The 23,532-nt window shown below is 37.5% G+C and overlaps 3 protein-coding genes across 12 annotated transcripts in view; 2 read left to right on the top strand and 1 right to left on the bottom strand.

The window, feature by feature from the left end:
- The window catches only part of LOC107269994 (mitochondrial carrier protein Rim2), a 15,397-nt gene extending 5,579 nt beyond the window's left edge, over positions 1-9,818 (top strand). Inside the window, exons 4-6 of the mRNA XM_015744588.2 lie at positions 3,320-3,438; positions 5,867-6,092; positions 7,839-9,818. Coding sequence (XP_015600074.1) covers positions 3,320-3,438; positions 5,867-6,092; positions 7,839-8,116 — 623 coding nt within the window. The 3' untranslated portion in view covers positions 8,117-9,818. The remainder of the gene's footprint in view (positions 1-3,319; positions 3,439-5,866; positions 6,093-7,838) is intronic.
- A 105-nt stretch (positions 9,819-9,923) lies between these two features.
- On the top strand, positions 9,924-19,844 carry LOC107269784 (interferon-inducible double-stranded RNA-dependent protein kinase activator A). Of its 8 annotated transcripts, XM_025088522.1 has the most exons (8): positions 12,246-12,377; positions 12,747-13,033; positions 15,449-15,770; positions 15,817-15,952; positions 16,332-16,740; positions 17,625-17,774; positions 17,896-18,007; positions 19,679-19,844. In XM_025088522.1, the coding sequence occupies exons 3-8, from the start codon at positions 15,458-15,460 to the stop codon at positions 19,813-19,815; spliced, it is 1,257 nt and encodes a 418-aa protein (XP_024944290.1). In that variant the 5' UTR covers positions 12,246-12,377; positions 12,747-13,033; positions 15,449-15,457; the 3' UTR covers positions 19,816-19,844. The 8 variants fall into 8 exon arrangements, with proteins under 8 accessions (XP_015599642.1, XP_024944257.1, XP_015599552.1 ...); XM_015744156.2 differs by lacking the exon at positions 12,747-13,033 and having other exon boundaries at positions 9,924-12,377; positions 15,832-15,952; positions 16,332-16,617; XM_025088489.1 differs by lacking the exon at positions 12,747-13,033 and having other exon boundaries at positions 9,924-12,377; positions 15,832-15,952.
- On the bottom strand, positions 18,067-22,803 carry LOC107270047 (5-formyltetrahydrofolate cyclo-ligase). 3 transcript variants are annotated; one of them, XM_015744713.2, is made up of 5 exons: positions 22,647-22,803; positions 18,926-19,073; positions 18,561-18,816; positions 18,441-18,488; positions 18,067-18,308 (listed from the first exon to the last, which is right to left on the bottom strand). In XM_015744713.2, exons 2-5 carry the CDS (start codon positions 19,055-19,057, stop codon positions 18,130-18,132), a joined length of 615 nt encoding a protein of 204 aa, XP_015600199.1. In that variant the 5' UTR covers positions 19,058-19,073; positions 22,647-22,803; the 3' UTR covers positions 18,067-18,129. The 3 variants fall into 3 exon arrangements, with proteins under 3 accessions (XP_015600199.1, XP_024944604.1, XP_024944628.1); XM_025088836.1 differs by having other exon boundaries at positions 22,652-22,787; XM_025088860.1 differs by lacking the exon at positions 22,647-22,803 and adding an exon at positions 19,395-19,642.
- Positions 22,804-23,532: the final 729 nt, after the last annotated feature.

The following is a 23,532-nucleotide window of genomic DNA, read 5'->3' as shown; positions in this document are numbered from 1 at the left end:
GGGGGGGGGGGGGGGGGGACAAAAAAACGATATAGTCAAAGACAAAAATCTTTTAAACTCTCTTTCTAAGGTTTACATGCAGCTTCGTATTGATATCTACTACACTGCGAAGCATCATAGGCTTTTACGTGTAGTCACGTTGTTTTAGTCACTTTTTAATATGCAATAAAGCGTAAGAGTTTTTTGTTACAGATTTTCAGTGCCTTACCTATAAAATATTCATTATTTATAATTAGTTATCAGCTTTTTCATTTTTCATTTTTATACAAAATCTAAAATAAATTATTAGTTCGTTGCGCCACACCGAGTACATCACGCGTGGAACACGTGCACGCAGTCACGTACATTTACGTATGGCCTCTAGCGGGCCTTTCTCATTATTTTCCATTGGTCATTCCAATACCTACTACATTGTTTGCCGTCATCTTCAGCTCCTCAATGAATGTCTATGCAAATCATAATCAAAGTGTAATACACAAGACTGATACATAATCGAGCAATGTAAGTGTATCGCTGCGTAATGAAATGTATATTCTTTCCTTAGTCAGCGAAAAATAACTATACCGTTATCGCAACTGATAACGCATAAAGCAATAGCTTCAAAAGCGATCAGAAACTCACATTGGCTCGTTCAATCTGTCAATTATTATTGTAAAAATAATGAACCGCCGAGATTTAGGAGCTACCTCGAGTGAGCTGTAACAGCATACATAGTTGTACTGTCCTTCTTGATGTCTCTTTGTAATATTATTCAGTGGGACAGGATTGCTATCTTATCAGGTTATCAACAATATAATAGTTTATCTATATAAAGTTATACATATATACATGTATGTACTGTACACGAAAACATAATTCACCCATGCAATATATATGTTTGATCACCCTGTCAGCAAGTGAAATCTGTCAAAGTGGTCTATGGAATCGCGTATCGCGTGTTATTTAGGAACGTAAACAAGTACTCGTATTCATCGGAGACGAGTCATCGCAATAATATTTGTTCACAGTGTTACGCGACTCTTAGTTGAGTACTTTGCGTACATAATAAGAAACGAGGAATGCATTCATATGTGCACCAGGGCTGCATGACCCTCTCTTTCAGTTTTCTCAACTTCCTTAGTCTTTCTATTTCGCTCGGAAGGACTTGCGACCTCGGATCACGTAGAATGTCAGCTTCGACTATTTTTACTCGGCGTTCGCACGGAGAAACGAACGTTTGCCCGATTGCCAGGGAACAACGATAGAATCAGTGGAGTCTGTTATTATATACCAGGGACTCTGTAAATGAATAATCGTTAAAATTATGAAACAATACTATCCTCGTAATTAATAAGTTTCGCTATACAGGCGCAGTGTGTGGTTGGGTTTTTTGGTCGTTTTACTTTTAAAAATAGAATAAGATCACACATGTCTCATGTTCATAATATGGCGGTTTGAGCCTCTAACCTTGAAATACGAAACATTCGCGACTATTATAGAAATGATATTCATAAATGAGCGTATGGCCTGATAAAGACGATACGATTACAGTTAGCAACTTATGATAGCAACTATTGTCAGTCAGAGTGTGTACGTACATATGCGTTAAGAAGTACTGAATATTTTTCTGTGTCTTACCTATGGACGGCACACGCTTGTTCACTGCGTGATGGAGTTCTCACGATAATATTATAATTAACCAATCGATTTCATAATCCGTTAAGAACAAAAGGCGATTCGATACTGTCGTTAGGATTAGACGTTATTAATCAATCAGATAATATAAGAGCGAACGATGAATTTAGAAATTTTTCTTTAAATTTTAAAGCATGACAAACATTAAGGAAAATAGCTGCATATTTGAGTCAAGGTAGTATGGCTTGCAAAACCATCACGATGCCCAAATATCTTTAGTCGTCCTACGCGTTCTTCTGCACGTAGGCATCTGCTGTTCTTCTTCTGGCTTTGCCGAAAGAGAGGAAAAGCGTAAATGGCGGGCGAGCGGCTGTTCTTGCAGCCTCGTTTGTAATGTGCGTGTGATTCCTTAAGATTTCCCTATATCGAAACTGTATTGTTTTGGGGCATAGAGCACAACGAGATGAAATATACTGTTGGATTGAGTAAATCAGCATTCACGGGTGGCAGAGCAAATTTTTAGTTTGATTTATATTGTTAATTACCCCAAACGTATTTTAACTTCGTTGAACCAAATATCCGTAGAGGATATTAACCAATGCTTATGAACACGTGAACACTTATTCAAACAGTTATGACGACAGTATTTCTTTCTCAGTGTACCATAGGGATTCTTTAGTCCCTTTGTATATACGCTAGCTCTTTTCGCCGTACCCTGTTTTGTACAGTGTTAAGATAACGATACTTTTGACCAGCACTGTAATTAGTCTTAGAGTTCAATTTAAGGTATTTACCTTGTACTTTGTTGTATACCAATTGATGGTGTACACAGATTTTAATTTTGCATAATTATGATATTCATTTGTTGCTAAATATTATATTGACACAGTGACTCCAATTATCAGAGAGTTCTTTAGAAAGCTAATATTTATATGGATTGAATACGCAAATGCACTCGTAGCTACCTTTAACATGTAATCTGATCGAATTAACATACTTAATCATTCTGATCACCCAACTGGTCGGATAGAGCTAGAAAAGTGTCGCAAAAATTGTTCCAACTAAATTCGCATATTGGATTCATATTCCTCACACGCACTCCTGCCTTGCACATAGTACGGTTTTTTTTTTTCAGTACTCTGTGCCAGAACACACGAAGGGCATTGCCCCGCGCGCTTTCACGATCTGGGTCAACACGTCTGACATCAAAATACATGCATTACCTTCCACTAGCCATGCCGCCATCTTGGGCTTTACGTTCAGATTTCAAAGCGTTGAAATTGCCCAGATATCACGTGCGAGATAATATTTCTTAACTAGTTTGTATAGCTTAATACTCGTGTCAACGTAGAAACAACATTGGCTGCTGAGACAGCTGAGTCTAGGCTACTTGTACTTTTATCTTTATGTGCTTTTTCTCCCTTGGGACCTTTTTACTTTCCTAGTTAAGACGATGAAAAGAGAGACTAGGTTTATGTATTTATTACCTGTTAACCCATCAATTACTTAATGAAAGATGTCTTTTATTTTGGTTACCTAACCTGAGCTTTAGGGAACAGCTGATAAAGACATGAAATATATTTTATCTGATATTTGAAATGATAGACGAGGAAACGATATTGAGACTAATCTTGCGAATATTGTTATCATGAGTTCTAAGAATCTTACACAGCTTGACCTTTCAAAATGTTCATATTGATTCCAGGTTTCATGGCCAGCACAGCTACGAATCCTATATGGTTTGTGAAAACCAGATTACAATTAGATCAGCAGACAAATCGAGTCACAGCAATGGAATGTGTGCGAAGGATATACCAGCAATCGGTAAGAATAATTGGAAGATTATCGTAGTGCAACAATTTTTCTTATCATAACCACAACTAGAGCTTTTATGGTACACCGTTAATAGTTCATAAATATATTTATCAAATTAAACTGGCAATCTTAAACCTTCTATTACGCACCTGTACGAATTCACTCCATACAGGTTTTGTATTTCGCCTGTATCGTTTCATATAGCAGTGTTCGTTGTATTGCGTAGAAGAAGAATAAGATGAAGAATAAAGATTGTGTAATCGAAGGGTTAAGTTTGTCATACAAATTTTATGTTACTAAAATAAATCAGAACCCAAGCGATACTGTCGATAAGAAGTGCCGAGTATTCTTGTGAAGAAACATAAAATCGGCTTCCTGCAATAGCGTCGACGTTTTTTATGAAGGACAATAATTATTGACATCCCCTAGGAGCCAAGTAGCATATCAGTTTATAACATGGACTTGGACGAGAGCTGATGGACGACCTCGCTTAAAAATGGCATCGAGACGCTTCAAATAGCAATCCGCGTCGGGAATAACCGAAACTTGGTCACTCGGTAAACAACCAGGTTGCTTCGTGTCGCACATTTTCGTCGTTCTGCTAGTTTTCTTATAACGCCACTGCCACGCCCATTGGCAACTACTTCGTGGCCTTTGCTACTCTACACGTGCAATTTCACGAACTTGGTATCGGGTTGGAATTCTTCACTATGAGGTTTCTACAAGTTTCTATAGTAAGCATTAAAGTTTTTGTGAAAACGAGTCTCATTTTATTGTTATCAATTGGAATTGAATATCGATATTCAATGAGAGTGGCGGCTTGGAGTTCAGGTCGTTGTACGAGGAAGGTGATTATTTTTAACGAACGGGATTCAAGATTAATAAATTGACGTAACACTGTGAATATATTATGTTCAACCCTTTACACGTCACTGGGGCGACATAGTTGCTATAATCACTCATATATAATTCTTGGAGTTTAAAGGGCTAATGTAATAGGAATAGCGTGGAGTATTTTTAATTCTCGTGGATTCCATGCCGGATGGCCTTGCTATTCTATACGTAGCACTGTTTTAAAATATCTGGATACACGAATTTAGCGAAATTATTGTCTGTTCTGGTTTTTTTTTTTTATTTATTAAAAATGAAAAAAGAATACGATCGCAATTCGTGTCAATGTGGTTTCACATGAGACGCTTACTTGTGTGGTTATCGCTATAGAAATTATGCTTGTCTCTGATAATGAGTATCCAGTATTTTTCAGTTTCGCATCAATCTTGTATTCGGTTGATTTATCAATCAGGTTCACGTGCTTTCTTATTATCTTCAATTGGACACGATCTTCGCTATCTTTAAGGACCTTGCTAATATCTCGTTAATTATAACATTCCGCATAGCGTCAAGTTTATTAATTAATCTACAATCATGATGCATACTTGTCTTTCTGATTATCAGCACTCTTTTTCAAACAGAAATTCTTTCGTAGTGAGTATCCTTTTAAAAAGTAACATCTTTTTGTTCTATCCCCAAAGCACTGTTATTATTATGTAATATGAAAATTCAATTCATTCGTGTGTTCCAAGACCTTTGCACATTTTTTTTCCAACTCCATCGCAACATTGTTTTCATCGTACAATTTATTAACCGTCCCCTAGATCCTTAATGGATACCAAATTAAATTCTTAGTAGTCAATGACAACGTAATAGTCGCACTGTGTCACGAATTATTTATTAACCCGAGCAATTCAAATCGAGCGCATCCGATTGGTTCATTTTTTTCTGCTGACCATGTGTTATCCGCGTGAACATACTCTTCACTTTGTCTTTTCCTCGCTTAAAGTTTCCACTGGCTTGTCGCTCTTCTATGTAAGACATATGTATATAATTATATATGTATGAGCACGTAGGTAGGTAGGTACGTAGACAGACTAGTATTTTGAGCGATGCGCACGACCAGCAAAATTCAGTCGGTGCACACCGGCAATCGTTAATAAAGAAATCGATGAAAGCGCTAGGAACGATAAAACACAGAAATTCTTACGCGATTAATAATTGTCACTTTGTAAACGAGAGATAAGAATAACAATTTATTGGACCTAGATTGTTCTTATCTGGGAATGTCGTAGTTTTAATACAGTGAAAAAGAGCAAATGTCTTTTTATATTGAATTTTTTTTTTAATTTGAATTTTACAAATTTATTAAGATCCATAGGTGCTAGATGTTACTTAGGATTTGGGATCTGGACGAACATGCTGATCATTAAAATGCCGAATTTTTGATGTTCGAACATTTATAAGGCAAACGTCTTCAACGTGAAAATTATAGTAGAAAAGTCAGAGAGCTGTAAATTATGACGTATGAGAATGAAATATTGATTATATGACTATTTTGAGTTATCAATCATTTTAATGACACTACCGCTTTTTCTTATTTCAGGGTATCCTAGGATTCTACAAGGGTATCGTTGCCTCCTACTTTGGTATCAGCGAAACAGTCGTCCACTTTGTCATATACGAGGCTGTAAAAGCTTGGCTGATCGCTAACCGATCACGAGTATCCTCAAACGCGGATGACGATTCGAAAACTTCGCGAGATTTTCTGGAATTCATGGCGGCCGGCGCCTTCTCGAAAACCGTTGCATCGTGCATCGCTTATCCTCACGGTGAGTGGTGGCCTTTTCTGAAGTGTGAAAAAAAAGTTGAACCCTGACCTGCATGTACTAAACTAATCGACGAGTACTGGTACTTCGTGGAAATTTATCAAGAGAAATCCGTGAGTGGCATTGCCGCGAAATTCAAATTTCCGAATGTCACAATGAGAACAATATTACGAGACACAAGCTTCTTAGTGCATATATATATATTTCAGATATACATTCCGGGTTCTCAATATACATATGATACTGGGTTCATTCGATATCAGCCATCAATCAATAACGAGAGCTACGAACTGAGTCTACTATAAGTTAGCCAACACACGCTGAGCCTAGTGATTTGGCTGTGCAAAACTTTTGGTAAGGTTCCAAATCCCGAAGAGGAGGATATCATTACATAAAGCTCGCCGCTACGGCCATAGAGGCCTAAAACGCCTTAAATAACCTTCATAAAAATTTGTAATAAACTATATTCTGAGTTGAATGGCTGTAAGCAACGACGGGCTTTTAACGATGGATACTGACGCTGTGGAACCTTGACATTGATTTTTACATGGAAAAGTTCTTGGCTGTATTTTAAACTTAAAATTAGCGGCTCCAGGGGATGTTTTAGTAGCCTTGTCATAGGACTGACAGGTTAAGGTCGATTCTACATAAGAAAAATTTAATATAGCTTTAGATTTTACGCTTTAGCACAGCACGCCCCTGCTATGGTTGAATATGTATTTTTTCATCCAATCGTTTCTCAACAGCGAGCCTTTCAAACAGTTTTCAATACTAATAATGCCAGCGACAACAAATAAGTTTCTCCCAGTTGTTCTAAACATAGCACGAGCTGTCCATCTTGCGTGCCAGATACTAAACGTGCAATTACGCTCCAATTCGCCTCGTGCTTTGAACACTGAAATTGTCACCGATGAAGCGTCATAGAGCGATTGAATTAAACATCTTTGATATTAGGTCGATAGACAATTACTATTGATTATCATTAATAAAAACGACAACCCATACAAAATGTGTGGACTGGTATTGCCAGTGCTTTATAAATGTGTCCATAATGGCTTACTACTTTAACGTTCGTTAGTAGTATGTAGTACATATATAACTTGTTTACACTTTCAAGATAATTCGCTATGACAATTTATTATGAATGGAGCCATAAATGATCTAGGCAGTTGAGTGTGACGTATATATGCATTCTCAAAAATCTCAAGTCTCTACCACTGGAACGTTATTCCACGATAATCTTGGCTATTGGCGAAAGCGCACAACAATCAGGTTTATCAGCCTGTTTCTACTATGGTCTTATCTATTACGTTCGAAAGATACAGCTGATACAACAGAGATTACAAGGATGGAGTCATAAGAGAAAAAAGGGAGATACGTAATGGCATGCTACAATTATGTTCCTTTCGCATGTGGTGTAACTGCCTCTGTCGTATATAAGAGCGTCGATATCGAGCAAGCCAAAAAAAAATGTAGGATGGCTTTTACGAAATCCTATGACAAGTATATCACACGCGTTATCGCTTTTTGAAATTTACAACTCGTGGAAAATTTTCCAGAAACGAAATCTATCAGCTTATACAATTTCGTCATTGGCCAAACCAAATTTTATTTACGTCAACAGATTTTTAACATCAAGACGTACACTGATAAGAAGTGACTCTATCGTTTTTTCATGTTGTTATACAACTTATTTTTATGCGTAACGAACAGTCTTTAGATTGACTAATGTGTTATATTTATTTTCAGAGGTGGCCCGCACACGTTTGAGAGAAGAGGGAACGAAGTACAGGACGTTTTGGCAGACACTGAGTACGGTCTGTGCCGAAGAAGGTCCTCGAGGACTCTATCGTGGTCTGGCTACACAGCTAGTCAGGCAGATACCAAACACTGCTATCATGATGGCAACTTATGAGGCTGTGGTGTACATTCTTACACGACAATTTGATCCCACGCCGGCAGGATCGAGTGCCACGAAAAGTACTCAATTTTATTCCGAGGCAAAAGCCAAACGGGAGCTCGCCTAGGATTTGCTTACGGCCCATGAATAAAGGGCCACGACTTACGAAACTATGTATATCCGGTGTCAGTCACCAGGAGTTAACGTGATCTTGCGGAAGATCATGAAAGTGTCTCGATATTTCTTCTTTCACAAAGCATTGATTGCTTTAAGGAGGAGATTCTTGTGCTTGAGACTATGACATGCTGATCCTTGTTTTCGTTCATATAAAAAAAGGCAATGGTTAAAAAAGGAATGACATCTTGAGTAGAAATTTCTACCATTAATATGGAGATTAGTGAGATAGAGATATAGTGTGCACTTATTTTGTTAATCTATTCAGACCATGCTACGTTATATTGGTTTATGTTTATCCCAGACTACCTGCTACTATTGTTACAATATACTTGGTATTGTCAATAGCAATTTGCGTAGCGATATCCTTAGGACGCGTGAGAGCGAATGATTGTGACACTCCAGTTCTAGAGCTATTACGACCTACGGATACGATAGCGGATCTCTTTCATAGAATTATGGCCTGGAATTCTGAAGGTTTTTCGTTCATTTTGAAATTCGAGTATATCCGCTTGTACAAATGAACGTTAGAATCCACTCCTGGATTCATAATCCCCTCGTTTAACCTTTTATTATTATAATGTATATAGTTACGTGCTGGCTTCTCTGAGAACTCGAGTATTATCTTTCTATCATTGTCTAGTCGGTGAACACTTTTGTTTCTTTGCCGAATTAAATATAGGACTGTGAATACTAAATCAGTGTTCGTTTTCTTTCATTCATTCTTCTTCAGTCTCAGAGGACAGAGTCAAGTGCTCTCAGTTGGAGCGAGTACTGAATGTAAACCTGTATCACGGTTACCTGAGCCTTGAACGATTGCTATGGTTATATTTATGCGGATGTATAAAAGGTGTATATGCTAGAGAGATGAACGAGTCTGTGATTTTAGTTTATCTGTTAGTAGTTTATTTACGAAGTCGATACAAATCAAAACAAAAAGAAGGTTAAAATATTTTCATTATTTTAGAAGATAGGGGCCACAAGCCGCTTAAGTGTACATAGTGTATGAACCCCAATTATCTTAGAGGATGAATGTGAATGAATTTTTATGTCTCCTGTACGGAGCAGGGCACTCTTTGTTTCCGTTTGTAGTGAACAAGAGTGAGAGATGAAAGTGCAGTGAAAGGTCATGCTTATGAAAGACTGAATAAAATATATTGTACTTAGGGTATGTTCGAACATTCGCAGAGAAAACGACCGATTATACGTATTATAATGCATACGAAATTCAGAATTGGCAAAATTCTTATAAAGGAAAAGTACGAAGGTGCACAGAATTTGTGATTGAAAGACTCGTGGAACCAATTGCGATGTCTCGCTACTTGAAATTTTCTTAGAAAATCTTCATATTTGACAATTAATGCGTACGTGTATTGGATGTCTAGGGCAGACCCTTTATTAGCTTAGGTCAAAGATAGGATTTCATATTTTATTCGACACTACTGTTTTTTTTGTTGATTGCGACCCTTCGTATGGCTAAAGTGCATAATCGTGCTGATACGTAATATTAATTTTAAGTGCAAAAATTCATTTGAATGAGAAAAAGCATATATATTTGATTATGTTCCTACATGTATTACCTATATATACTTGTAAAATATCTATTCCCCGTTGTAATATTATTTAAAGCCAATTAAAATACATTTAAAAAATAATACCATGGCAATTTATTCAAATTTTCTTGTGCGCCATTACACTACTGAGAACTTTCTGTTTATAAATGCATAACAAATATTGTATTTTTCATACGATAACGTTAGTGCAAATTGTTTTTAAATAATAAATAAACAAGAAATCTTTCCCACGAAAACGACAGTTGCTCTACTAAAGGCTAATTTAAAAAATTCAAATTATAATAATTGTGAAGTATAATTACAATTAGGGTAAATCTAAGTGTGTCCTATGAATCCAGATAAGTCACTGCCATCAAGATCATAGCATTAGAAAAGACTGTACCGGCAATTCCTCCCAAGTGACGATATAACCGTGCATCTGGAAAGATTTTAACATTTTTGAAGTTCGATTATTCTATTGTTAAATAGGCTTGCATTCCGAAATTTCATGAAGTAGTATTGAGCAGGATACTAATTTCCCGCCAGGAATCCGTAAAAAATTAAACTCGTTCAAGAGAGGTAGCGACGTCAGTTTGCGCAATTCGTAACATAGTTTTACAAATGCATTGATTAGATGTATTATAACAGTGAAGTACCGAAAAAATGTGGAAATCAGTTATGTAGTAATCTAATTTCGTAACGATGGAAGATATAGAATTTTTCTTTAAGATAATTCAATAGATCATTATTTCAAGACAGATAGTACATTCCACCGATAAACACGACACGCCATGTCACATTGTTGGACAATTTTAAAAGTAGGATTTCATTTTCCACCCGAATTTGCGCGAAGTACGACTTCGTAATATCTCATTCTAGTTAAGCTTCTTTCTTTTCCTTGCAGCTGCTTCCTCGAATGGAGAGACACGCCAGTGGTGTTTAGCTCGTAAAGTTAAAAAATAATTCCACCTATGAAAGAATATCTGAGAGATAGTCAATGCTTTCATAGAACTAAACTTCTGAATCAATTCAGCAGTCAACACATTCATAGCTCCATATAGTTAACCCCTCATCACGACCGATCGAACTAATTTTTTTCGGTATCATTTATTGCTCGTTTGTCGGTGAATGATGGACTATTATAAACGTTTGACGGTTGTTAGCTTATATAAATTTATAAAAACAAATTTGGCTATGGAATTTTTTTCAAATAGTCCCTCGATGGTCAACCTGATTCCCCATGGAGCGTATTTTCTGTAACGCGTAACTTACGCAGCCAATCGCGAACCCGCAACTCCGTTCTATTATTTATCGGAAAACTAACAACGATTCGTGATTTGCTGGTATAAGGAAAGGAAGGAAGGAAGGAAGGAGGGAGATAGCTTCAGCACCACTCGTGGCACATTTTCGAACTATTACTCGATACGATATAAGACCCGATTTCTCAAGATTCCTTCATTACAGTTTTATTTCTTGTGAAGCGTTCATGTGTCTGACGTCTACTCGCCTGTAGACCACGATCTTGTATACAGGTCTGGGCACTTCCCTATCCTCACCACGTTGTAGATCGTAACCGTAACGTGGACAATTTTGTCCGCAAGCGCTAGCGTCGAAAATGCCAGCGCATGCGCATCAGTAAATTCACTGCAACTTCTTATCTCCGATTCAAAAAGAAAGTTACACACAAAAAACCGATGCAACGCCAATTAAATAAAATTTAATAATCTAATTTTAAAGTTAGACAAATAAAGAATTGATGATTAAAAAAACTGAAGTTAAATGGACCACTTCACCTAAAAGTCATGAAAATTGAATGATGCTATAATTGCGTATATACTGAAAACTTTTAACTTGATGAAGATACCTCTGGACAAGTACAAAAAGTGAAATATCTGCAAAAGTAGAATTTTTGTCGTAGTTAAGTTCAATAGTATAAATATTTTCTGTCTTTTGCACTTGTTGAATTTATGTTGCATCACTATATGACATTGGTTCCACAGGGTCCAATTCTCTTTGTAAAAAGACTTTCTCCGGTTTGAGTGTAGGAATTTCCAATAAAAAATATTTCACAGGAGATATACTAACGTATACAGTCAATTTTTGCTCGTATTGTAACTTTTTTACTGAATTTATTTGTAACTCCTGTGAGATTTTCAAATGCAAATTCCTACCATGGTGATTCAAGAAGGCACGATGCACTTTTTGGTCATTCTTGCTTCTTTCAATTTCAATCACGGTATATATTGCACATTACGAACAAGCTGCAGGTCACGTATTCAAGAAAAAGATAACTGCGCACGCGTAGTGGTACCACGTGATCGCATTTTCAACACTAACGCCTCTTGCGGTAGATCCACCTTAAGGTTACGCGTTTTTCGCCTAAGTGCCCAGACCTGTTGGGTGCTTTCCATTTACATAACTTTTGTGTCGACTCATGTCGACTCTCGAAAACGAATAAATGGAACACAGATACTCTCGTAAATTCACCGCTCTAGCAGAGTCTTCCCGAGTCGACTTGTGTTGCCGACAAACGGCGACCCAAATCAAATGGAAAGCACTTTTGACGACACAAGTCGACTTGTGTCAACTTGTGCCAGTAAATGGAAAGCACCCATACAAGATCGTGGTCCAGACCTGGGGGTCAATTGTGTAACTCAAGTGGTAAGTTACGCTTTACAGAAAATACGCTCCATGGGGAATCAGGCTAACCATCGAGGGACTAGTTCAAAAGAATTCTCTAGCCAAATTTGTTTTATTTCCAATTACAAGGATAATATAAACTTTTTCTTGTAAGTAATAGACCATCAATCACCGACAAACGATTCTACATCGATTTATGTAAAATTCAATTGAAAATATGATGATGGAGGGGCTACTTGAAAAAAATTCCCTAGCCAAATTTGTTTTTATATATTTATATAAACAAATAACCGTCAAACGTTTAGATTAGTCCATTATTACCGATAAACGACCAATAAACGAGAGCTCACATTCATACGAACATTTCCTTCTTGATTCCGAATTCCCTAGATGCGTTCTTTTTATAAGTCGCTGACAATACGCGCATGCGCAATCGGATGCGCGAGAAAGCTTGGGTCGGAGAAGCGCACCGCGCAGATCTCACGTATTGCCGCAGAAGCCGCGATCGAAGAAGGATTCTCCGGTAGTCCACAAACCACCACCGCTTTTCTGTCGTCAAACGGATCAAGCTTTTTGTGAGACTTGGATCGGTCACAAAAAGCGGGATTCGCTTTTCGCATAGGAATTGGCCAGTCAGAACGGAGAGCTGGGACGTTAGCGCGAGTACTTCGTAAATCGTGAGTAATCAAGCCGAACCTCAATGACGAAGAAGATGACGGGAATCAACGACGACGACGACGTCGAGCGCACGACCGGTCGATGCCTCGACGCGTTTATTGCCTATTAATTACAAGTTATTTAACTATTTGAGATCGTTAGCGTTTGTCTGTCATCACCTCCATTTATTGCAGTGTTAGAAATTATCATGGTAGAATTACCACTGTTACCGCTGTTTCCAATACAAATATTATCTTTCAGACTTAACGAAACTTCTTTTAACACTACTAGTACTCCGGCAATCGATCTGCCACGCTAACATGGCCGCCGGCCGGTACTCTTCGAGGTGTCAATGATTCTAACAGATTTTATGCTCTCTTTTTTATATGGGACGTTTTTTAACATTCTGTGTTGTGTATAATGAGTTACCATCTTCGCTTGGACCCTATTCATGTATATTTAGGTCCAGTTATTATCTAAATCTAGTATTTATTAAAAATTTTCATTTACAAAAATCAAGTATTTATATTAGAATTTATATCAGAACTTGTTATGTACTCGTATAATGGAAAAGAAATAAATTCGTCGTCGTTGATAAGTTTTGCATCGCCGTTGTTATGATGGCAGAAATAATGCTATTCAATATAATTCTAATTAAAGCAATACAATTGATTTATGTTTTATTTCTTATATTTGTCAGACATTAACGAAATTTTCAGAAATGTGTTTATACTTTATTTAATAGGTAGTATTCTGTAATGACTCTTATGTCATTGATTCAAAATGTATGTTATCTATCTTGACTGAGTCTAATATTTAATGTGTTTACTTTTACCATTTTGTATGTGAAGGTGCAGCTGCCAAGGTGATTGGTGCTATGTTTAATATTATCAATGATGCGCAGCAAACCATTGGAGAATATTTATTGTATATCGAGTGTAGCAGTTATTCTCCACAGCACCTTATGAATTTGAAACACAACATAATTTTAATGTTTATATATTTCAGACTCCTTCCTGGATAGATAATGGATCATTTCTTTTTATGAAACTCAGAATGGTCTGAACCTATAAATAAATATTAATGCATGGGATGTATTTTTAAATAGAAGAGAAATAGGCTACATGATACGTTTCCAGTTTAACTGATTACTGACTGTCTGGGGCATATAATATGTCTAGAATGAGCAGAAGATTGTAAAATGTAGATAACATCAAATTTATGCTGAATAATAATTAGACTAATACTTTACTCTCTAGATTCTTCTAAGTTTAAAGAAATTCTTCTCACTATGAATGAATATAATTTTTCTAGTTTCTTTCAATGCCAAGAGTGATAGGAAGCAGCTACAAGTTTGGGTGCTTTTCTCACGCACTGCTTTCAGTAGGTACCAGCCATTGAATGAGTTATATTATATCAGAGTGTTCTATTTTTGTTTTTCAAAACTGGCAACCTGTCATGTCATGGAAAAGCTGCTGGTGGATATCAGTAATTTTAGTATAGTAATATGTGTTTTTTTAGTTTACCACGTGAACAATCTTCGTTTATGATTAAAAGGTTAGTCATGCAAGTGCAAAAATGTTTTGTAAGTACTGCCGATTCCTGGGCCAGTTCTGATTCGATAATATTATTGATAGCTACGATTATTTACTTTGTTTTTCCTCAAATGTTAAGCAGACAACGCACTTTAAGAATTGTTGACATATAATTAAACAGTGTATTCGTGTATTAAAAGCTAATTTTTCGACTGTGGATTGTGAAGCTATGAAAAGGTTTCTTTGAAGCTTATTGTCCACAGTGAAAATTATATAAGTAAAACGTGTTTCAATCGTAGGTCAACGAGCAGACAGTGTTTCTTTGGAACTTGTGGCCTTTCTTTGAAACATCCAGCACAGAAAGCGCATTGTGGGTTGTAATGCTAGAAAATATTTTTGGAACTTTTAACCCACTTGTTATTAATTATAGTTTAAGCATAACATAACATATTGTAGAGTCACAGTTAATACAGTTTAAATAAATACTGAATAAATATATAGACTACTTAAAAAACTTCACTGTTTGTATAAGATTAGAAACGTAATAATAACATGCATAAAAGCACATGCAATCATATAATGATGGTAATAAATTGCAAAACTAGCACTATTGTGTCTTTGACTTAATATTAAGAGTCAGTGACCCCTTATCACTTCATATAGTGAAATTGAAATGAATTAAACTTTAGTAGTATAATTCAGACTGAGTCAGCATTTGTCTTTCACAGATACACCTCATTGAGAAGACTACCTTATGGCATCAAACTAAAGGAATACATCATTATCATGTATATTAATTATTCCACAGTTTTCTCTTAAGCAAATGTTAGATTGTATGTTAGTTATTAAAACACGTGTTATCTTATAATAATACATGATAATTTGACTTTCATGACGCAGGAATCAACAATGGAAGAGATGCGTCACCCACCGCCACCCCCAATGCTAGGTAGCATAGCTGGTGTACCGAACCACTCTAATAATGTGCATCGTCGAAGCAGAGCTCCACGCGTGGCAGTCCACGCGCTGATGTCTGAAACTCTGTCGCTGGATGAAGCAGTTCGGTTGGAAATGAAGGCTCTACCGAGCAAGACGCCGGTTTCCGTACTGCAGGAGTTGCTCTCCCGTCGTGGCACTACGCCCAAGTACGAACTCGTCCAGATCGAGGGTGCCATCCATGAGCCAACCTTCCGCTATCGCGTCACCGTTACCGATGTCGTTGGTTTGTGTCTATTCACGCGAAGATAAGGGCCGTGCGATTGAAGCAGATCCAATCGTTTCAGCAATGGGTACCGGTCGGTCCAAGAAGGAGGCCAAGCATGCTGCCGCCAAGGCTGTCCTCGACAAGCTCATCGGCGTTAATACTGAGACAGCTGATGCTCCCCTGCCTAACAGTATCCCAGAGTGAGTGGGTTTTTTAAAAATGAATTCTTTCATTAATTAGAGCTGAGAATTATAAAGTGAATCATGACATATTGTATAGGAATACAATACTATGGCTCGGATGAATTGAACAAAATGTTATAGTATACAAAAAAAATCTGTTTGTACTGTATTTAAAATTATGTAGAATGGTAGGAATTTATTATTTGTGTTTTTATAAGAGTTTTTGACAATGTTATTACTTATTCTGATGTAATGTTTGTTCAAAGAGAGATTAATAATCCAGCGCTGTAAGAACTTTTATGCAAATCATGACGGTTTAGTGACGGTAACAGATGTTGACTTATTAGGAATAAAAAAATTGAATGATTTTTCTCATAATGTATTCTGTTTTTGACAGCTCTCAGAATCTCCAAGAGCTCCAGGGTGGTTATGGCGAAGATAAGGTGATCGGTAACCCTATCGGTTCGCTTCAAGAGATGTGCATGACTCGACATTGGCCACCACCAAAGTACACCACGGAAGGTGAAGCAGGGCTGCCACACGAGCGTCAATTCACGATTGTGTGCTCAATCCTGAAATATCGACAGGTCGGACAGGGCAAGAGTAAGAAACTAGCTAAGCGGCAGGCTGCTCAAAAAATGTGGCAGGCACTTCGTGATACTCCTGGCATCGACGATGAGGAGGTGAGCTCAACCTTCTTCCCCTCAACAAGAAAGGATGTCTTTCTTCGTACCCTCCCTGGAATCGGCTCAAGCAAAATTACGACCTACATGAGTTTCAAAGGTCCCGGTGATGCACGATCAAAAGTAATCAGGATTATCCTTCTTCGAATACCATGACACCTAGTATATATAAAATATTATGTTACATAGTTTTGTGGAGGTTTAACGACAGCACTATGTAGAAATAATGATAGACCCAATATATTTCCCTCTGACGTCATTAACCAATAACAGTGACATCTAACGAGAAGTGGCTTGTGGTCTGGCGAGTTTTCCGGGATCTTTGAAACTATATCAGCGTGTGGAAATTTTCGAGATACGAGAGTACGAAAGAGCTTTTAGATTCTCTCGTGAAAGTATCGAGGCGTGAGCTATGAACTTTGAGACTTGCAAAGAGTATGCTTGTTTCTGTGCCTTATAATGTTCCTTTAACAACGTTTCGCCTTTCGGTACTACTAACGACACCTTAAGATCCCTGAAAATAATACTACGCCATCCACCATTTCTGTTAATTACAACTAATACTAATCAGGATACTAACATTGAGTTCTTCTTAGAAAAATTTTGATACCCGTCCTATATTATTTTCTCTATGTCCAAGTATTTAATTCTTGTCCTATATGTTGCACATGAAGGGTGTTGAATGTGTGTTTAGTGAAGTGGAAGTGATGGGTCTCGCGATCACTCACAGTAACGTGTGATTCGTCTAATAGCTATCTTTCCGATTCAGCCGCATCTATAACGGACGATCGCGATCGCTTTCGGATCATTTCCACTTCAGCTTGAGATTTTCTCATGATTTTATTTCGGCTTCTCGCGTGTTCTTCTCGTCTTTCTTATGCTTTCAGGGACTCTCTTTATTTACTCTTCTCCTTAATTTGCTTATTTTTAACTTATCTATTTCTATAACTTTTTCTACTCATACACATACTTTTCCTACTCTCGTCTCTCTGTCTTGTCCGTTATAGATCATTCAAAGAAACGCGAACGTGAGCGCCTGTTACGCTGATCTGAAAGATAGCAAAATCTCGACGCTGACCACTCCACACAGCCACAAAGTCTCACAGTTTCACAAGAACCTCAAGTCTTCCACGGGTGTTAAACTATGTCAGCTGCAGGTTTGTATATAATTGGCAAACTCTTCGTGACTAATCCGGTAGATGTGAGCTGTGTGTAGCACAAGATTTTTATCGCTCTGGATTCTATAACGATAAGCAATCCTTTGTGGATTTGTTGCAGAATACTTGCCTCAACGACGGGGATGTGAACCTCGTACAGTTCCTTCAGGAAATTGCCTCCGAACAGCAATTCGAAGTAACATACGTCGATATCGAGGAAAAGTCCATTAGCGGTAAGTTTACTTTTTCATTGTTACGTGTGAAATTTTTTTATCTATGCAGGTACATGAACTAGTTTTTAGTAACCAGTGAGTTTATTGATCAGAGATGTAACAAGATTTTTTAGTAGTCGAAGTTAAAAATCCTTTTCTGTAAGTATCATGTTCAGGATTACATCCGTATCAGTCGTGGGAATGTCATCTCGTAATTGCTCGTTAAATGCCATTGCAACTAGATACGGTTTTGCTGACTGGGATGATATACAAGTGGCCAGAAATTTGTCGTAGTACCCCATGCCATGGCCAAGTCTTTTTCCTATAATAGTATGAATTATACTGTTAATGATATTTAGAAATCATTGTAATGTTTAAGAGATTATTTGTTTCCGTTTCGTCCCTATCATAGTTGCTGTACATTGGATTCAATCACAACAATACAATAACTTACCATCTTTTGTAAAAGCTACTCCCGGCAAAATTATTAGATCCAAACCTCCTGAAATAATGGATCAACGTTTATTGTAGAATATAGTATATGTATCTGCATATATTTAAAACTTTTATATACCTGTTTCCAGAGCGTCGTCTCTGACTTCATTGATTCCTGGTTGTTTGATATTCCATTTAGTCAGAGGCAGCTTTTCGTAATCTTCCATTGAATTTAACTTCACCATTTGCATAGTTTTTCCTTTATATCTTGGAACAAAAGCCTCTTTGGCATTTTCGAATATATCTTTTAATATAGGAACCGTGTCGATTTCATCAGCGGTACTCAAGTACACAGATATTCTTTTACTTTTTTGATACTGCTCAAGCGAGAGTAACTTAAAAAAAAAAGAGTTTTGCATTATTGATCATTCAATAAGAAATTTCTTATAAATAGATGTTACAATTAATAATAGGCTTTCACATTTGACCACTTATGTAACTCACTTTTTCAAAGACTTTTCTGGACTGCTTTTTTCTCTCCTCAATGTCAATGCCTTTAATAGCCGTTTCTATCTCTTTGCGTAAAACTTTCTTTGCTGTAGTTATGGCTGCCATAGTCAAATTACTTAGCCGCATCTGTACTCTGCAAGTACTAGGATACGAATAACGTTAGTCAGGTCAATCCACCAATTTATTCAACTTTTGCTTACATACGGGCTAATAAACCTGACCTACGACCTTATTATGTCACAACGAAGATAAACTGTTTTAGATTTTGTAGTTCTGTTTTATTTAATATGTTATGTAGTTTTGTAATATGTACTTTTGTTTACATTATTATGTACAAGATTATACGTATTTTTGCAAACATGCCATGCCTCAAAATATATCACCGCACGACACTCCTTCTATTGATAACCTTTTTTAAAAATATTTTCTGCTGACCGCAGACTAAACTATATCGTCTACTTACACACTAAGTGTATACAGTTACACGATATCACCAGGAAGGAATTTCATTTATGGAATGTTGAACTGGCCGGCAAACCTGTTATGATTCGCAATCTAATAGGTATATTTAACCCGTGCAAGGAAATGGTCACTTATTGCAAACATCAACATCTCATTTTCAAATGAACTATACTGCATTCCCATTTTTAGTAACACTAACACCAGGATAGTTCGTTAGATAATACAATAATGTTAAAAAATTGTTGCCACTGTTCCTTTGAGTTAATAAAAGTATTGTTATTACAGGAAAATGTCAGTGCTTGGTGCAGCTTTCGACACTGCCGGTTGCAGTGTGCTATGGTTGCGGTCTTACGAGCAAGGATGCTCAAGCGAGCGCTGCACAGAATGCCCTGGAGTATCTGAAGATCATGACTAAGAAGTGAGCCAACGCTCTACTCCTGCCAGCCGTCACTGTCACTCGCAAACCCGACCGTAAGCTACAGCTAGAAACCCAGCAAGAAGCAATCAATCAGCAAGACCCCACCAAGCCAAAGCTAGATCACTCTGGGAGCAAGACGGCCAGAGCCGCGGCGAAAAGTCAGCTGCGACCAGCAGGATCGGTCAAGAAGGACAACTGCAAGAGCAGTCAAATTCGACCAGAGTCCTGCGAGGACACTAAGAAGGATTACTGCGGAAAGAAGTATTCAACTGAGCTAGATTCGAAGCTTGAGAATTATCAGCCTGACTACAAAGAGCAGGATTTAAAATCCAGAGCACCCGTAGCGACTCTACCGCCGAGATTCTCTAATCAGAATAACGTTCTGAATCACCTGGCACAATCTAGACCATCATCAAGGAATGAAAGTACTGCTTACGCAGTGGCTAGAAAGGCTCTGGAGCATAATCCTGTGCCAAAGATGGCGCCAGTTAATTTTCCACCGCTAAGAGCTCCACAGAGTATCGTTAACGTGCGACATCCCTTCGTCACGGAGGCCAGGATGAAGCAACTGGATCCTTCGAGTAAGAACAAGATTAAGGACTTTCACGGTTACGGCTGTCCAGGTATACAAAGTCTGGGTAGTCTCTCGCAGTACAGACCGGATTCCTTTCCTCAGCCGACGGTCGGCAGTGTGTTGTTCCCAGACTCTAGTCAGTTTCCTCATTCTCCGCCATTCAGCACTCCTCAGGTCGGTCAACTTAATCAGTTCCAGACCTATGACCCTAGCAGCTTCGCTAGCACTCAGGTCAACGTGAACCCAGTGATTCCTCAGTTTTCTGCCGAAAGTCCTATAGCCTATCCGGCTCAGTTTGAGAATCAATTCGTGCAGTCCAACCATTTTCCTACCGATATGACTGGCAGCCAATATCAATTCCAAACAGCCGGTGTGGGGCAGATTCAAGACTCGGGGCTTTTCATTCAAAGTTTGCAAAGTCCCATCGCCATGGCGGATCAATATACGCCAAATTATGCCAGGGCGGTACGCACGGAGATGATACCAAGGCTGAGAAGACCGCCGAGATTCAATAAATAAACAGAACCGGACACTAAGCGGATTCTCGGCTAAGTCTAAAAAAGCTTGATCGGGTTTGTCAAGAGCAATCGATCGTACGATCTCATGTCGTATAAATGATGCGGTGAAAATTATTTCAATTAGATCCATTTTGAAATAAATTTTAGCCGATATATTACAGCCGTCATCATAGCGGTTACTACGACCTGACAATGGACGACCGACATTATTGGCTCTCTTAAATCTGGTTAGTAGTTTTCGTTTCGGCCGTTATTATTTCTTTCGGGTTGTCGCGTAGCAACTAAAGATTACACTTTGTAGCTGTCGGTCTCGTTTTCGTTAGAGGTGATGTGGCAGGATACACCATTACGAATATGGCACTTCAAGGCGTTTCTCATGGATATATGAAAAATATAAAGAATACGATAAAGTATCATGAAGAGCGTGTGTCAAATTGTACATAAATTTAACATGATTAGGTGACTCAATGATGTGGATGATTGCATGTGGATAAAGCTTTCAAGATGAAAATTCAGAAAGATAATGGAAAGATAAATCAAGTATGAATCAATAAAGAAATATTGAAGATAAAAAAAAGCCAGAATAAAATTGCAAGCTCAAACTTTGAGCTTGTTAGGGACGATGAATTCGTTCCCGTGACCAGAAAAAGAGAATTAAAAAAATGTTTTGAGTCGATTTACTTAAATTGGCAAAAAGTCACGAGCGACGTACGGATAAGTTGCTAACTGAGATACTAAGTAAAAAAGAAAAAAAATACAAAATGGTATTGCTAAGTTCTAATTCGATAATAATTGATTAATGTACAAGCTATACTTTGCATAGAATTAGTGGAAATTTTCCAACAACTGCGTAATACTTAGCTTCTATCAGCTATGTTCGTAATGTGCTTGAATATTGTTACACCTGAGTGAAGGTGCAATTTGTGTTTACCATGAATGCACGCTGAGTGTTGACAAAAATAATTTGTGCAGTCAATGAATTGTTCATAAATTATGTACGCATGTTTAGAAGATAATATTCCATATACTTGTCAAATGTTAAACAAACCAATTCAATCAATCGTATCAAATACGTATGAAGCAGTTAAATAAAGTCGTATCGACACATTAGAATGATCTTCCCTATAAAATAGATCGTGATTGATGCGAAATTAAAATTACATCTGTTAACTTTATAAACTTTTACTTTTCTCTCATCTTACCATTTGGATCTGATCTTTTATTATATGTATCTTTATGTAAATACTTTTTTTTACACATTCTTTTTTGTTACCAGTTGCTTTTGGTATACGAGATTGCATCTGCACTAAACTTGCACAATGTAAACGTAGCGATTTCGGCGATCCGAGTATAACGACGCGATCGCGCTAGTGATATTAAACGAAAAACAAAAGGAAAGAATGAAGAAAAAGATAATCCTGCAAATGGTGTGTTTTTCTTTTAGTATGGTAGTTCATAGTCATAAGCATCATATATTGTACGCGTAAGATTAATCATTAAGTACACCTTCGTGTAATGCAGCGTATGCTTTTCCGTGTATTGAATTTCGAATTTCCCGCGCGTGCGCCGTTCATTATCCATAAACTACGACGCATGCTTGGTTACCGAGTACGCTCGTCATTGACCACACACCGCGTATGGAGTTCGGAAAGCAAAACATTGATTTTTTTTAACGGTTGTTTTGTTTCCTCATGAAAAGTCGCCAAAAAATTGAACGAATCACAATTCAAGAAGGGGACTCACCTAACCTGTATAGGAATCACACGATGTGAAGTGCCTCTTCCAGAAGTTACTGCTTTTTTCCGAACCTTTTAGATCACCCGTATAATATGTTATAGGTATACTGTCTTTCAGCTCAGACGTATCAACTGAAGTCAGCCCTTGCTCTTGATGCTCATTGCGAAACCAACATCAGTTGGTGCATCTGAGTTGAATAACCCGTATCTCATACAAATCCTCGTGTACATTGCAGATCGACTATGGCTGAATTATGGCGACGGATATCGAGAACCAGTCACGTTCAAGGTTATTTATCTGAAGGGTTTAGAAATATTATTATTATTACTACATCATCGTATAATCTTAGTCCACTCAATTTGAAAAAAGATCGTAGTAATTATATGCTGGTTTATGACATATGTACATACTATACATATTTCTGAGAGGATTATATACAATTACACGTTGTACGAACCCATCAGCATGCCGAATGATCTGTAACGCCAATAACAATTAGAGTGATTGCGATATACAATGGATGGAAAGTATAAATTTTTCTTTTTTTTTTTTTCTGGAAAATAGGCATTATTTACATGCAAAGTATAGAGTGTGTGACAAACGATACGTTACTCGTGTGCGATAACCCAAGCTGCTTTTGTGTATGAAAATAAAGGAGATCTGAGTAGCAGAGAGGAGGAAAAGCGAATTACAATAAATTGATCCTCCATCGATGCGTTGGACATTACGAGCCGGAAGTCCAGGTTTTTTGGACGTTTAAAAAAAAAAGCGCACGTTTGCTGGAACTTTAATGTATTATTGAATTTACAGTGATATCTACGTGCATATGTAACACGTAACATTGCTGCGTGAGGCTATCGCGTTAAATGTATATAAGTTATTGACGAATAAT

This window comes from Cephus cinctus, unplaced genomic scaffold, assembly GCF_000341935.2.
Source record: "Cephus cinctus unplaced genomic scaffold, Ccin1 Ccin1_scaffold0008, whole genome shotgun sequence".
Taxonomy (NCBI): Eukaryota; Metazoa; Arthropoda; class Insecta; order Hymenoptera; family Cephidae; genus Cephus; species Cephus cinctus.
This window is presented reverse-complemented; position numbering and strand designations above follow the sequence as displayed.

Excerpts from the sequence above, each read along its gene's own strand:
- LOC107270047 (XM_015744713.2), bottom strand. The coding sequence starts at position 19,057 with ATGCGGCTAAGTAATTTGACTATGGCAGCCATAACTACAGCAAAGAAA. Across the intron at positions 18,817-18,925 it reads CCAGAAAAGTCTTTGAAAAA|TTACTCTCGCTTGAGCAGTA; the intron begins GTGAGTTACATA and ends TTTTTTTTTAAG. Across the intron at positions 18,309-18,440 it reads AGTAGCTTTTACAAAAGATG|GAAAAAGACTTGGCCATGGC; the intron begins GTAAGTTATTGT and ends ATACTATTATAG.
- LOC107269784 (XM_025088459.1), top strand. The coding sequence starts at position 12,264 with ATGGAAAGCACTTTTGACGACACAAGTCGACTTGTGTCAACTTGTGCC. Across the intron at positions 12,378-15,448 it reads TCAATTGTGTAACTCAAGTG|GAATCAACAATGGAAGAGAT; the intron begins GTAAGTTACGCT and ends TTCATGACGCAG. Across the intron at positions 15,771-15,816 it reads CACCGTTACCGATGTCGTTG|ATCCAATCGTTTCAGCAATG; the intron begins GTTTGTGTCTAT and ends CGATTGAAGCAG.